Source organism: Tursiops truncatus, chromosome 15 (assembly GCF_011762595.2).
Source record: "Tursiops truncatus isolate mTurTru1 chromosome 15, mTurTru1.mat.Y, whole genome shotgun sequence".
In the NCBI taxonomy this organism is placed as follows: Eukaryota; Metazoa; Chordata; class Mammalia; order Artiodactyla; family Delphinidae; genus Tursiops; species Tursiops truncatus.
The window spans coordinates 6,475,332-6,489,679 of NC_047048.1; the positions used below are offsets into that span (position 1 = coordinate 6,475,332).

The window sequence follows — 14,348 nt, forward strand, 5'->3', positions numbered from 1 at the left end:
ATGCTAATAGTAGGAGCAATATGTAAAGTTGATATTTTAGACCTTCAAACTATGAACTCTAACCTAATAACCTTGTTTTTGCATAACTTACTGAAACAAAATGTGATTTTTTTCACTTTGTCTCATTTAAATAATTGATTTTTTTCCACCCTATTTAGAAACTAGAGAGAAGTGCAAAGTGTTCTGTTTTCCTCTGCTCTTCAGTTTCCTTATCCTAAAGGAATACTAACCCTTGCCTCACTTGCTTTCCAGGGCTATGGTGAGATAAACAAATTTTTTAAAAAGTAAAAGTGGCACGTGTGAAAAAGCAATGTATTTTTACTTAGGTATCACAACCAAATCTTAATTCAGTAGTACTAAACCCTATACTGTCCAACAATCTTAGCCTAGTTTCCCTGAGAGCAGAACCTGAGGTCAGGGCTCGTGTGCAGTTGATTTATTTTAGGAGATGATTTCAGAGAACAGCAGGGTAGACAGAAGCTGGAAGAAGTCCAGTGCATTATTGAACTTGGTCACTGCTGTGGACAACGGGCCCTGTGAGAGATTCTGGTCCTGAGTTTATTAACGGCTGGGTGTGGAGAGGACCAGAGACTCCAGCGTCCCCAGTGTAGACAAGAGCCCCAGGAGTCGTAAGGGTCAAGGTTACCTTCCAAGAGCATCTCAGCCTTTCACTGTGTCCAGTTCAAACCCTGGTAGCTTCCTCCTCCCTCCATTCCTGTGCCTTAGTTACAGAAAGCTGCCCGGGGAAAATCTGCAGACATGGCCCCTCCATGACCCTCGCCCCTGCTAGCCTACCCTCCTCTCTGCCATAGTCTTGGGGCCGCTGTCCGGGTGTTCCCTGCTCCCCAAGCTCCCAGGCCCACCATGGCCTCACCTCACCCTTTCTCAGCAGACCCCCCTTGTTATGCTCTCCCAGGGGCCTCAGGCCATCTCGATGCCTCGCTGTCTGGTCCTCCCTGCTCCCTGGAGCTCCTCCCCTGCTGCCTCCGAGGGATGTGGCCTTGCTCTCGAGCGCCTCCAGCCTCCTCCTCACCCCTCGGTACCTGTTCTCCATTTAAATAAGCACAAACTTGTAGCTTTAAGGAGCAAAAGCAAATTTTTCAAATCTTTGGTTTGACTTTGACCCTTCCTTTTAGCTACCAAATTCCTCTGCCACGTGAACCAGAACTGCTGTTTTCCTCTCTTCACTGCTGATATCCTCCCTCTTAAAGCCCCTGTAACTCAGTTCTTTTTTTTTTAACATTCTTTTTTTTGTGTGTTTTTATTTTTTGGCCACGTTGTACAGCATGCAAGATCTTAGTTCCCCAGGGATCTGCCCCCTGCAGTGGAAGCATGGAGTCCTAACCACTGCACCACCAAGGAATTCCCTTGTAACTCGGCTCTCATCCCAGCCTCTTAGATGGCACCATTAGGGGTCACCAGTGTTCTTGACAGAGCCCTTTCTCTCGTCTTCATTCTCCCTTACTTTTCTAGAGCACTTGACATTTCCTTGAAACCTTGTGAGTTGTTTGCATTGCACTGCCCATCAACTCCTCTCTCTCTTCCTCCTTCACCAGGTCCTGAATAATAACAACCATGAGGTTTCCCTAATCCGTACATCAACTCTGTAGAGACAGTTGCCCCATTATACAGATGTGGACACTGAGGCCCGTAACGTGAAGCAGCTGATCCCATGCATGAGTGGCAGAGCTGGATTTAAAGCGAGGTGTGTCTGACTCCAACAATCAGGTTCTTTCCACTACTTCATGTCCTTTCTGAGCTCAGTTATTCTCCCACCTGCATACGCCACCTCTGTGATCCCACAACTACGTTTATGGAGCAGCCTAGCATAGTGTTTACACACGCAGGCACTGGAGCCAGTGTGCCCAGGATCAAATCCTTCATCTACCACTTACGTGCTGTGTCTTAGTTTCCTCATCAGCAAAATGGACATAGCGTTGTAAGCATTAAATGAGCCGTTACATGTAAGGCAGCTACAGCAGTGCCTGACCTATGTGTTCCAGATATACTAGCTATTATTTCCTCCATGGTCCTCTCACTCTTTCCTGAATATTAATTTACCCCTCACAAAGGTCTCCCTTCTTTAAGTGAAACATGTTGGCAGTGTCCTCCATCCCATGAGTCCCTAAAAGACATTACCTTGAAATCAGGTCTTTGTGAAAATTTGGGACCCGTGACAGTCCCCGATGTTATGGACAGAATTTCACATGGCCTCTGAGTCTCTCAAACTGCACTAATCCCTACTCAATTCTTTCCCCTGCCCCAATCCTTCTTCAGCTCTTGCAATTCCAAATCCTCCGGGGAATGGTATTTCCTCTGGAGTCATGGGCATTACTGCACAGGTTTAAGAGGCCTTTCTTGTCCCAAACTATGCACATCCCTTCACCAGTAGTCACCACCACTGCCTCCAAGTCTCAGGTGTCTTTGGCATGGCCTCCACTCCAGATGCTTGAACACACACGTGCTAGCACGACTCCCCCCATCTGGATCATCTGTCATCGTGCGCCCTGCATTTGGGTCTGGACTCCACATTTTAAAAGAGAGACAGACCAACCGCAGGATGGTAAAACCAAAACCACCTCAGATGTGCAATAAAGCGTTTTGCTTGGTGAGGAGAAAACGTATGAGAACTTGGTCTCTGCCCTCAAGTATCTAAAGGCCTGTCATGTAGAAGAGGCATTCAGTTTGTCCTGCATGCCTCCAAGAAATCAATCTAAATCCCTTTCAACAAACATTATTGTCAGGCCATGTGCTGGGTGTCAGGAATAATAAAAAAGAAAGAGGTCCAGCAGTGAGTAAGGCAGATAAGTAAAGCCAGCTCTTCCCAGCTGTTACCAGGACTTTGGACAAATTAGAAAAAGGCACCCCTTCCTCAAGACACTTGCCTTCCTTGTGCTAGTGAGTTGTGATAACCGTACAACTCCTGATAAGAAGATGACTGGTGGCCCCAGGGTTCTGCAGGGCCCAAGGTGCACACCCAGAAGGAATGGCCCTAGTGGAAGACGCTGGGAGAAGGAACGTCATTGCAGAGCCAGCCAGAGCAGGTGTCTGCATCGAATCAGGTCAGGTATGACACCCAGGGGTCCTGGGCAGGAAGGGATTTTGCAAGGGGGAGGGCTGGGCCAGATGCCCTTGGTGATCTCCTTCTACTCAGAGATTATGCAATTTTTTTCTGGGTTCTTCCACCAACAACGGGGAACAAGCCGGCAACCTGCTCTTGCAAAAGCTTTGGCGGGAAACTTTACTGTCTCTTGTTAAGAAGGCAAGTGGCCCTCTCCAGAGCAGGTAGGACAACAGCAACAAAAAAGGACCTGTGATGGGCAGAGCCACATCCTAGGACAGGGCGGTGGGGAAGGGCAGTGCACTGACATTAAAACGGAGATCAGAAATAGTATGGTAGCCAAGAGTTTTGAAGATGAAAATGTCCTTACTATTGGTACAGGTAATTACAAAGCTAGTTCACTCTCATGTGATCCAAATGCTTTAAAGTTCTCAGAGCAGGTTATTATTATGCCCATTTTCCAGATAATTAAGCTGCGTCTTCAAGTCCTCCAAGGCACATTAGCAACAGCGCTCCAGCTCTAAGATATGGGGTTGTCTAACTACATCACCTTTATTCTCTTTTCATTTTCTTTAGCTGAATGAATGTCTTTGCAGCTTCCCAACAGGCTGTACAGGTGGACTCCCTCTGGGAAGAAAAGAGGGAAGTTTTCAGAGCTGTGATGGGTAAGGAGCTTGCCTTATTCTAAAAGAAACGAAGGTTTGATCACCCTCTGCTGGCCAAGCATAGTGATGGCAGCAAAAGTAAGTGATGGCGAGACTGAGCGAGGAAGATCCAGAAAAAGCAACCTTTTTAGAGAGAACCATGACCACCCTGCTGGAAGAGGAGGGAGGAAGCCCAGACCTGCAGTAACTAGCGTAGCTTTTCCCTTTCCAGACCTCTGCTACAAAGCGGGGTCTTTTTCTTTTTCAAACCAAATAATCTTTCAAGACAAAAGACTTCGTTGTACAGCAGAAACTAACACAACATTGTAAAGCAATTATACTCCAGTTAAAAAAAAAAAGACAAAAGAAAACCGAGTAATGCAGAGAAAGTTAAGTGGGAGAGTATGGAGGTCATTTAAATGAGGAACCGTGGACTCTCAGAGGGTCATTATACACCTCACATTCCAAGATTCAGAAGCAACTTTCAGACAAGATCATAGAACTGTTGTAGGTGGTTTTTGGGACAGTCACACATGGTAGTTTCCAAATATTTTGAAGGGCTGACAAGAACAACTACATGCATTTTGTGAGAGAAAATGATCAATCAAGACTAGGATCAATGTGGGACTTCCTTGGCGGTCCAGTGGTTAAGACTCCGCGCTTTCACTGCCGAGGGCCTGGGCTTAATCCCTGGTTGGGAACCTAAGATTCCACAAGACTTGTGGTGCAGCCAAAAAAAAAAGACTAGGATCAATGAGTTGAAATTACAAGAAAGCAGATGTTTGCTTTTTGTTTGTTTGTTTTAATTTATTTATTTTATTTATTTTTGGCTGCGTTGGGTCTTCATTGCTGCGTGTGGGCCTTCTCTAGTTGCGGCAAGCCAGGGCTACCCTTTGTTGTGGTGCGCGGGCTTCTCATTGCAGTAGCTTCTCTTGTTGCGGAGCGCGGGCTCTAGGCGCGAGGGCTTCAGTAGGTGTGGCTCGCGGGCTCAGTGGTTGTGGTGCACGGGCTTAGTTGCTCCGCGGCATGTGGGATCCCCCCGGACCAAGGCTTGAACCCGTGTCCCCTGCATTGGCAGGCGGATTCTTAACCACTGCACCACCAGGGAATTTCCCTAGATGTTTCCTTTAATCGAAAGAACTTTTAGCAAGTAGAATTCTCCAAAAGGCGGGAACTGTCCTCTAATAAACTCCCTGCCACAGAGCTTTGCATGTTAGGAGACATCACATTGTGCATCCCCAAGATGACACGTCACTTAGTCACCATTTATTGGTCTCGTCTGTATTATCATGGACCGTGTATTATTATGGACCATGTCCATAGTTATTTGTTTACATATCTGCCAAGAGCTACGTGTATTTTTCATTTTTCATTTTCTCCTTGTGCCTGAACCCAATGGCTGACACACTGTAGGTTCTTGGTTAGTGTTTGCTGAATGAATTCATTGGAAGAGTATGAGGTTCTTGTAAGTCTAAACTGTTCTGAAGAAGAAATGCAGAGCCACCAGCCACAACGGCTAACTTTTCCTTCGTCTGCTCTCTTGTGGTTTTGTCATATGGCCATGGTTATATCAATAGATGATAATGGATCATGTAAGTTAACTTATTTGACCACAGTCTGATTTGGATGGGACCATATTGATCTTTTTAATCTGCTGAGATATAGTAAGGACACAGGATTGAATTAGAGCATCTGGATTCTACTCTCAGCTCTGCTACTAATTAGCTCACTAGTGTTCCTCGGAGCTGACCTCTTCAGGCACAGGTGGGTTTCTTCATCTGAAAACAAGAACTTAACCAGTTTTTCCCTAAGGTCTCTCTTGCCATCAGTATTTTGCAACTCTAGGCCCTTTGCTGTAGAAACAACAATGGGCTTGGAACGGGAAGGATTTCCCTTAAGCCTCAACATCACAACTTACTGGTTGCATGACTCGGCAAAGATCCTTTTGTCTAAGAGGTTGGACAGAGCGCTGCCAAGGCATCAATACATGTGTGGCTCAGAAATTCCTGGGTGGTCCAGTGGTTAGGACTCCGAGCTTTCACTGTAGAGGGCACGGGTTCAATCCTGCAAGCCTCACAGTGCGGCCAAAAAAACAAACAACAACAAAAACAACAATGAAACGTGTGGCTCATAGAACTATGCAGGTTTCTGAGGTTTCTGGTTTCCCCCTCAGCCTGAGTGACTCTGTTCTATCTAGCTCTTGGCCACATTGCAAAAGAGCATGTGGGATGGGAGTTGTGACTATTTTTTAGAAACAATCTGCTACACACATTTATCTTCAATTTATCAATCCTTTGAAACATAATCCTGAGAATACTTACCCCTGTGAAATATTAAAATCTCTGTTTTATAGATCAGGAAACATGGGCTCAGGAAAGTAAGTAACTTCTCCAGTGTCATACAAGTGACATGTGGGAAAGTCAAGATCCAAACTTGGCTCTTTCTTCAGAGTCTATATTTTTAAGCCCCTTACTGCCTCTGAGTTAGAAGAAGTCAGGATAATTGTTGTGTTTAAGGCACTAAGTTTTGGGGTAGTTTTTTATGCGGCAATAAAGAATTGAAACCAAGTGCTTAACACAGTACCGGCCCACAGTAAGTACTCAGAGGAGGTGTGTGGAGGGAGTGGTAATGGTGAATGAATGCCATTGGGGCTGGAGGTGAAGGGAAAAACTAACAGGAGTCTGGGGCAAGCTGTAGGTCATCCAGCCCCAAAATTCACTCTGCAAAACTCCTGTCCTCCCCATTCCCAGGGCTCTCCCACTTCAAAGCAGCACAAGATGATGCAGGAAGTGGCCGTTTTTGAGCAACTCTCTTAGAAAGTCCTTCCTTGTATTGAACTTTTCTTTCATTTCCATTCATTGCTCTTAGTTCTGTCCTCTGGGCCCCAGAAGACAAACTTCATTTTCAAGTGATGACACTTCACAAATTTGAAAACTAAGACTGCTTTGTCTCTCATTCTCCCCTTGTCCTCTCCTACCTAAGGTAAGAAAAATTCTCCAGATTCTCCTAGGTGGAATGGCATGGTGTTCAGGGCTCACACCTCCTGATGATTTCATCATTTCTGGATGATCACTGGGTTTTGAACACTCCTCTTAACGTTTGCCACCCAGAAGGGGCCCATCTTAGACGTCTGACCAGTGCGTGGGGGAATGAACGAAACAAGACTGACTGTGTGATAACTGTTGAAACTGGTCAGTTGGTACATAGGGGATTCACTGTTGATCTTTTGTATGTCTTTGAATTTTGTTTTTTAATTTAAATGATCATAGAAAACATCAGGGAAAAACGTCTCATCTCTACAAATTTATGGTGCATTCAGACACGGTATTCCCTGCGCAGGCACGTTGCTGTCCCTCAACATGTGTGCCTTTTGAGGGACCAGCCAAAAGCAAACTCAGTGAGGGCCAGATGGGGTGGGGCTGAGATCGAAAACATTGAGAATCTACAGTCCCGTAACCTGCAGTTGAGCAACAGCGGCGGGGGAAAAGGTAGGCAAGGACCTCTGTACAAAGTCCTGCAGCATCAGGAGCTTCTGGAAGGCGGCCTCAGAGACTTCTGCCCAGGAAGTTTCGAACCCGCAAAGCCCCAAGGGCACAGCTACTTCAGGTGGATGCCGCCGGGCATCTGAGTGTGATAACTGAATCTCGGGCTTCGTGGGCTAAGCGTGGGGCTCTGTCCATAAATGGGGACCGAGTTCTCACGCGGTGACCGGCCTGAGGGTCACAGGGGAACCGGCCTCTGAAGTCCACGAGGAGGACCAAGGCCGCCGCGCCGAGCCCACGCCTCCCCTTGGCCCGGGGCGTTGGGAAAGAGGTCCCCGCCTGTTCACGTTGCGAGGCCGCCTCCACTAGTCACTTTCGCTCCTCAGCCTCCCGAGTACCCGAGACACCGAGATGCCAAAAAAGACCTCCCAACTTCCTAGAGGGGCCTCTGCGGCCCCGCACAGCTCTCCGTGGGCGGGGCTATGACGCACTTCCGGCTGCGTCGGCGGCGGTGCGCGTCGAGGTGTTCCAGCGGCCCAAGTGGATTTTACTCACGGTAAGCCTCCCGGTCCCCGGTTCGCGTGGCGGGCGGAAGCGGGAGTGTCCGCCGAAGGGTGCGGGGAGATACGGGTGGGTTAGGCAGCTGTGGCCTGTGGGGACTCCCCAGACCGGTCCTGGGAGGGTGGTGGGAGGAGCCCCCAGTCCCTGCCCAGCCCCAGACGGCGGAGGCGTTTGCTCCCTTGAAAGCATTCCCCCCGCCCCCACACCGCGCACACCCCCAGGGGTTTAAAAAGGTGAAAGTTGGTTTCTTTCGTGTTCCAGAGCAGTTTTTCTCTGCGCTCCCTGAGCCGAACGGCCCGTCAGTCTGAGCGGGGCTGCTTTCTCTTTTTCCCTGCCTCTCGGTAGGCGGTCCGAATTAAAGGCTAATTGATAAGAATTCGCCCGAGGGGGTTGGGGACCTCGTGTGAGAAACTGGGCCTCAGAAGTCCTGGGTAGTATCTGTTCCAAGGGAGGGAATAGGGAGGGCTTTGTTCAGGTTAGAAAGCACGTAACAGGGATCTGCTCCAGTTTGGAAACACATTTTTAGAGGACCATTTATTTATAAATAGTTTGTCAAGAGAAAGGTGATCTGGTGAGTGAGGTACTTGGAAACTTCTTATATAAGGAGCAATTGAAAGAACTGTGAAGAAAAGAGAACTGCTTTCAGGTATTGGAAGCCTACAACGGAGAAAGTAAGTTTTGGTCTAGGACCAAACTAGGATCAGTGAAGAAAGAAGATAAAAAGTGATGCAGAATTTGGCGCAGTTTAAAGAAAACCTGTAACAATTAGAACTGTCCAGCAGTAGAAATCTGTGCCTCATGAATTATCAAGTTTGCCTGCGTAGGAGTTTTCGGGTACAGAATGAGTATGTCAGAAGCATTCTAGCATTAATTGGTAAGTCGTGTTAAATTGTTAGACTGTAATAATTTGGTTTATTTATGCCTCATCTTGTTCTAGAATGGATTTGGGGCACTTTGATAAGGGCATATAAGCTTTGGGAAATCGGCATAAAAGAGGGGGAAAAAACCTCGGAACAGAACAAAGGCCTCTGCTTGTAGTAGACCGTGAACTTTTCCTTGATGGGCCTCTCGTGCTAAACATTCTAGCGAGCTTAAAATAGTTCACTGTGGATGAAGACAGTGTGAGTAATGAAGCCTCTGTTTTCTATTCACATGCTTTTTTATTTTATAAGCACCTTATTAAAAATTCGAAAGCTAAGACCTTGAGGGCATCCCTAAATGAACCTTTAGACAAACTCTACATGACCAGTGTGGTCATGACCAATACTGGCTTTGCTAGAGGCAGACAAGAGACAAGGAGATCTGAGAGGCAACAGGGGCTGAAATCTTTGAGACCTTGTTGGCCTTGTGATGATTTTGGCTTTTAATCTGTATGACACACAAAGCCTTGAAAGGTGTGAGCAGAGGAATGATGTGATCTGAGTTGTATTTAACAGGCAACAGATGATGGACTGGTGGGACACAAGTGCTGGAGGTAGCGAACTCTGAATCTCTTAGTTGTAGAGATTTACTCATGAGTTGTGTGCATTCTGTGAAGGAGGAATTGGGTCCCCAGGTTTTTTTGGTCCGGAAAAAATGGTGGAGTTGCCATTAACTAAGATGAGCAGCTTTGGGTGAAAGATGGGAAGTACAGTTTCAGGCGTGTTAAACTTGAGATGCCACTGGACATGCTGGTGGCAACGTCAAGTGGGTAGTTTGTTATGTGAGTCTGGAGTTCAGAAGAGAGGTCCAGGCTGCAGATAAATTGGCGGCTGTTGAGTATATAGATGGTACTTAAAGCCACGTGACTGGATGAACTCTCCAAAGAGAGTGAGTACAGTTAGGAAGAAGGCTTCAAGCACCCAGCCCTCCACTTGTCTGTGGCCTTGCTGAGGCATGAATTTGAATTGTGGGCACTGCAAAACTGGTGTGCTAGAATAAACCACTGAGCTATTGAGCCAGCCCAGCCAGTTGCCCAGCAGCAACATCTAGGGAAACTTTCTTCTTTAATTATGACTGTGTATGTGTTTTGCAAAGGCGATTGTGTGATATAGTGGCATCTGTGAGTTTGAACTCGCCAACTTCTGGGAACAGATCCCATGTGAACATGATACAGGACACTCACTGTTTAATGCCTCCTGTGCTGGGTTATAACTCCTAGTGTCTTGCAGAGTTTCCCAGGCTGGGTCCCAGAAGCTGAGCAGTCTTTCCTGTTCTTGGGGTGCCCTCCTATGAAGAGAGTGGGAAATTTTGTAACCAGTTATGTTACAAAGTTATTCCAACACTTAGGAGGTCCACTTGAAAGGATTTCTAAGGAATGCTCCCAGCGCTACTACATCTATATTTAGGTTATTTTAGCCTTTGGTGCTAATGCCTTTATTTTAAGAGACTAGATGACAGTGCTTCCCACCCCCCCACCCCCCGCTCAGTTTTCAAGTAATTCTGAACTTGGGAGCTTTCAGTAGTGTACTGGGTGCAGAGGATAGCATAAACGAGTGTTCAGTGCTGATGCTGGTCCACTGTGTTGGAATACCTGTTGGCACCTCATAGGATGCTTCAGAATTTGGGTACAGTAGAGGGGAGTCCCAGCTAGCATCCCAAGAGTTCTGAACTAATTAGCAGCTGATAATTATTGACTTTCTCGTAAAAGCAAGGTTACGTATTGAGGTTTTATTCCTAGAACCCCACTTCCTATATTTTTTTAATTACCAAAATTGATTACAAAAATAAAGGGGAAGAGTCATATAAAATACATGTTTTTAATACATATTTACTAAATGTGTGAAACTAAGCATCTGATATAAAAGCTGTAACATAAATGTACCTTTTTTGGAAGGTCCTGCATGGGCTGGAATTGCTGCTTGTTTGTTTTTCTGGGTTTCTTTTTTTGAAGGGCATGGAATTTGGGCATTAGAAGTAAAATCTATTTTATTTATTAAAAACTGCTTATGATTCCTTTGGAGATTTTATGATTTTCTGGCTACAAAAGTAATAATACCCATTATAGAAAATGTAGGAAATAAAAAAAAGACTTTAAAAAATTGAAATCATTCGTAATTCTGTAACCCAGAAATATCACTGTTTGTGTTTTTATCTTTTTCCTTCATTGTGATTGTGTGTATATTATGAGTGTGTGTGCAAGACGATATTTCAAGTGCTCTCAAGCCAGATCCATGGAGATTGACACGCATGTTAGAAATTAGCATACTCAACTTTTTAAATGCCTTAGCTTTAGATTATCTGCAACTCCTGTTCCCTCGTCTGCAGCTTTTATAAGCCATTTATACATCCTTTTTATGTTCTCTACCATTGTTATCAATATAATTTCATGTAATGAACACCCACATAGATTTTTTACGTGTTTGGCTCTTTCTTGAGACTGCTGGAGTTTTCTTGGTCTAGATTATTCAAATTCAGTATGGGAACACCTATGTGACAGGAAAGGTGCTGCTTAGAGTTTGAAAACATGCTCATCAGGAAGGCCAGTCACAAGTGTGTAAGATTAATTAACTTACGTAGTTTTCTCTCAGAGTACTATATTTAATGAATGCCAAGAATGATAGACTGATTCTGTTGTCTGTTTACTCACTTCTTTTCCATCTCCCCCACAACTTGAAAGCTGTGTGAGTAGGCGTGTATCTGTTTTAGGCATCCCTGCAGTCCTAGCATCGAGCCCATGGCAGGTATTCAGCAAATGTTGAGTGAGTGGATTTCACTTTTTTGGTATATGAAGAAAATGGAAGTAATTATATTTACTATAGATGTTTTCAGTATTCTAATGTATCAGCTGACAGATATATATAATATTTAAAATTTAAAAGAAAAAATACTCTTAAACATCTTTTGTATTGTCTATTGTGGTTTAATTTTTCCCTTCAGTTTCCTCTCAGCAGTATGTGTCTCATCAAAAGAAATACCTCTGAAAGAACGTAGGTTACTTTTAGTCTAATCTCTTGTCATTCCACTGGTCTTTCTGTGAAAGCTAAACATAAATGGCATTTTAAAACAAGAGTATGCCCTGCTTAAAATGGGTCAAGTGAAGCTCAAATTATATCACTAACTATGCTCAATCATTTAAAAATATGCTAATTAATTCCAGGCTTCTAACATGATTCCTGGTTATGCTAACTAGCCTGTCATTTGACTAGTAAATTTTTAATGCTGAAGCTAAAAGTTGTAGGTTTAGACAGACTTCATTTGGCCAGTAGATGGTCTGTTGAGATCTCAGGAATTGTAAGATTCTGAAACAATTTTTGGAGCAAAGTTAATTTAAATTTAGTTTTAAGCTTACACCACAGTGCTTTTTTTTTTTTTTCCCAAATCGAGGTATAGTTGATGTGCAATATTATATAAGTTACAAGTGTACAACATAGTGATTCACAATTTTTAAAGATTATACTCCACTTATAGTTATTATAAAATATTGGCTATATTCCCTCTGCTGTACAGTATATCCGTGTAGCTTATTTCTTTTATACATAGTGGATTGTACCTCTTAATTTCCAGCCCTATATCGCCCCTCCCCCATTCTCTCACCCCACTGGTAACCACTGGTTTGTTCTCTGTATCTGTGAGTCTGTTTCTTTTTTATTATATTCACTAGTTTTTTTTTTTTAGGTTTTGCATATAAGTGACAATATACAGTATTTGTCTTTCTCTTTCTGACTTTTCACTAAACGTAATATCCTCCAAGTCCATCCATGTTGTCGCAGATGGCAAAATTTCACTCTTTTTTATGGCTGACTAGTATACCATTTTGTGTGTGTGTGTGTGTGTACACGTACACACCCCACATCTTCTTTATCTGTTTATCTGTTGATGGACACTTAGATTGCTTTCATATTTTGGTAATTGTAAATAATGCTGCTATGAACATTGGGGTGCATGTATATTTTTGAATTAGTGTTTTCGTTTTCTTCAGACATATATGCAGGAGCGGGGTTGAGCCACAGTGCACTTTTTCAGAGAGTGGAGGCAAAGTCAAATCAAAATAGGATATCCTGAGCTGACTCCAGAAAGATATTTGACAGTCATTGTTATATGGTAGTTTTACGATGGCCATAATTTCCACAATTTCCTGTGCTAAAGGTGTGGCTATAAAGACCAAAAAGCATACATACTTTTTCTTTTGGTAATTTTATGGTAACCATATTTTCATAGGTTTAACGTGTAGCCCTAAAGAACCAGAAACCCAAAGGAACCAGTACTCCTGCTACACAGAGCCCCATTTTAGTGACACTGTTTCTGGAGTACCTATATGATGACCAAGGTACTGGGCATGGCCACAGTTCTGGGCCCTAGAACTCCACAAGAGCAGGGGCCTGTGATTGTGAAGGTCGAGGAGGAGGAGAAAGGGAAGCGCCTTCCCAGCTTGGAGACATTCCGCCAGCGCTTCAGGCAGTTTGGGTACCATGACACCCCTGGCCCTCGGGAGGCCCTCAGCCAGCTCCGGGTGCTCTGCTGTGAGTGGCTGCGGCCTGAGATTCACACCAAGGAGCAGATCCTGGAGCTGCTGGTGCTGGAGCAGTTCCTGACCATCCTGCCCCAGGAGCTCCAGGCCTGGGTGCAGGAGCACTGCCCGGAGAGCGCTGAAGAGGCCGTCACTCTCCTGGAAGATCTGGAGCGAGAGCTGGATGAGCCAGCACAGCAGGTAGGCTGGGGAGACCTTTTACTCTGTGAGGTCGGAAGCGTAGCAGTCCAGGCAGGAGCGGGTTTGTTCACACACTGAGAATAACTGAATGGACCTTCCGCTGAGTTAGACCATGTTTCCTCCTATTTTTCTTCTGCTGTCCTATATGGAATTAGGGAATTACCCTTGGGAGTTGAATGGGATGGATGCTTTTCTCTTTCCTAGAGGTTCTACATAGCTGTCCTGAGGTTTTCTTTTGTTCTGGTTCTTAAAGTGAGCTGTGCACAGACCCAGCCATTCCTAATTGTCTCTAGGCCTCCCCGCCTCCCAGTGAACAGAAACAGTGGTGGGAGAAGATGGCATCCTCAGGAACAGTGGAGGAATCCCTGAGCAGCCCGCAGCCACGGTCTGTGGAGACCAGTTACAAATACGAGTCTTGGGGGCCCCTCTACATCCAAGAGACTGGTGAAGAGGAGGACTTCACTCCAGAGCTGAGAAAGGTTCAAGGTAGGACCATCTGTCAGGCCCCCACTCGGTGCCCGGGCCTTTGTGGTTGAAGAAACACTCGTCCTAATTCCTGGTTGTGAGGTGGCCCCCCTAGGCTGACTCAACTGGTCTGGCTGACAAGGCAGAATGAGTTCCTTTCCTCCCTCAGGTGTGTCTCAGTCAGTCCTGGCGTGGGAACAGATGACACGCTCGTAAAGGGAGAGTTGAAGTGAGTTTAGTAAGGGGACTGTTCATGGAAGCGAGGACAGCTTGAATGAATCAGTAAGAGGTGGTGCTGGTTCATTTGTTAATGACTTAGTGAACCTGCTGTGATCAGTTCGGGATTATGCAGAAATGGTCCTGGTAATTTCTTTTTCAACTTATGCCTCATTAAGCTATTTAAAATGTTTAACTTTTCTTAAGTTATTTACTTCCCACACATAGTTCATGGCAACTTGAAGGGAGATCTGTACGTGTAGCCAAGTGACTGCTCATCATAGGGACTG

At 45.1% G+C, this 14,348-nt stretch overlaps 1 protein-coding gene across 5 annotated transcripts in view; it reads left to right on the forward strand.

Annotated features, from left to right (window-relative positions):
* The window catches only part of ZKSCAN1 (zinc finger with KRAB and SCAN domains 1), a 38,293-nt gene that overhangs the window by 21,563 nt on the left and 2,382 nt on the right, over nucleotides 1-14,348 (forward strand). The window contains exons 1-4 of one of the 5 annotated variants that reach the window (XM_019930620.3): nucleotides 7,761-8,869; nucleotides 11,347-11,428; nucleotides 12,888-13,377; nucleotides 13,671-13,863. The exons of 1 other annotated variant lie outside the window; for it this stretch is intronic. In XM_019930620.3, the coding sequence (XP_019786179.1) occupies nucleotides 12,985-13,377; nucleotides 13,671-13,863 (586 nt within the window). In that variant the 5' untranslated portion in view covers nucleotides 7,761-8,869; nucleotides 11,347-11,428; nucleotides 12,888-12,984. 3 more of the 5 variants (XM_004318864.4, XM_019930622.3, XM_019930623.3) reach the window with 3 other exon arrangements.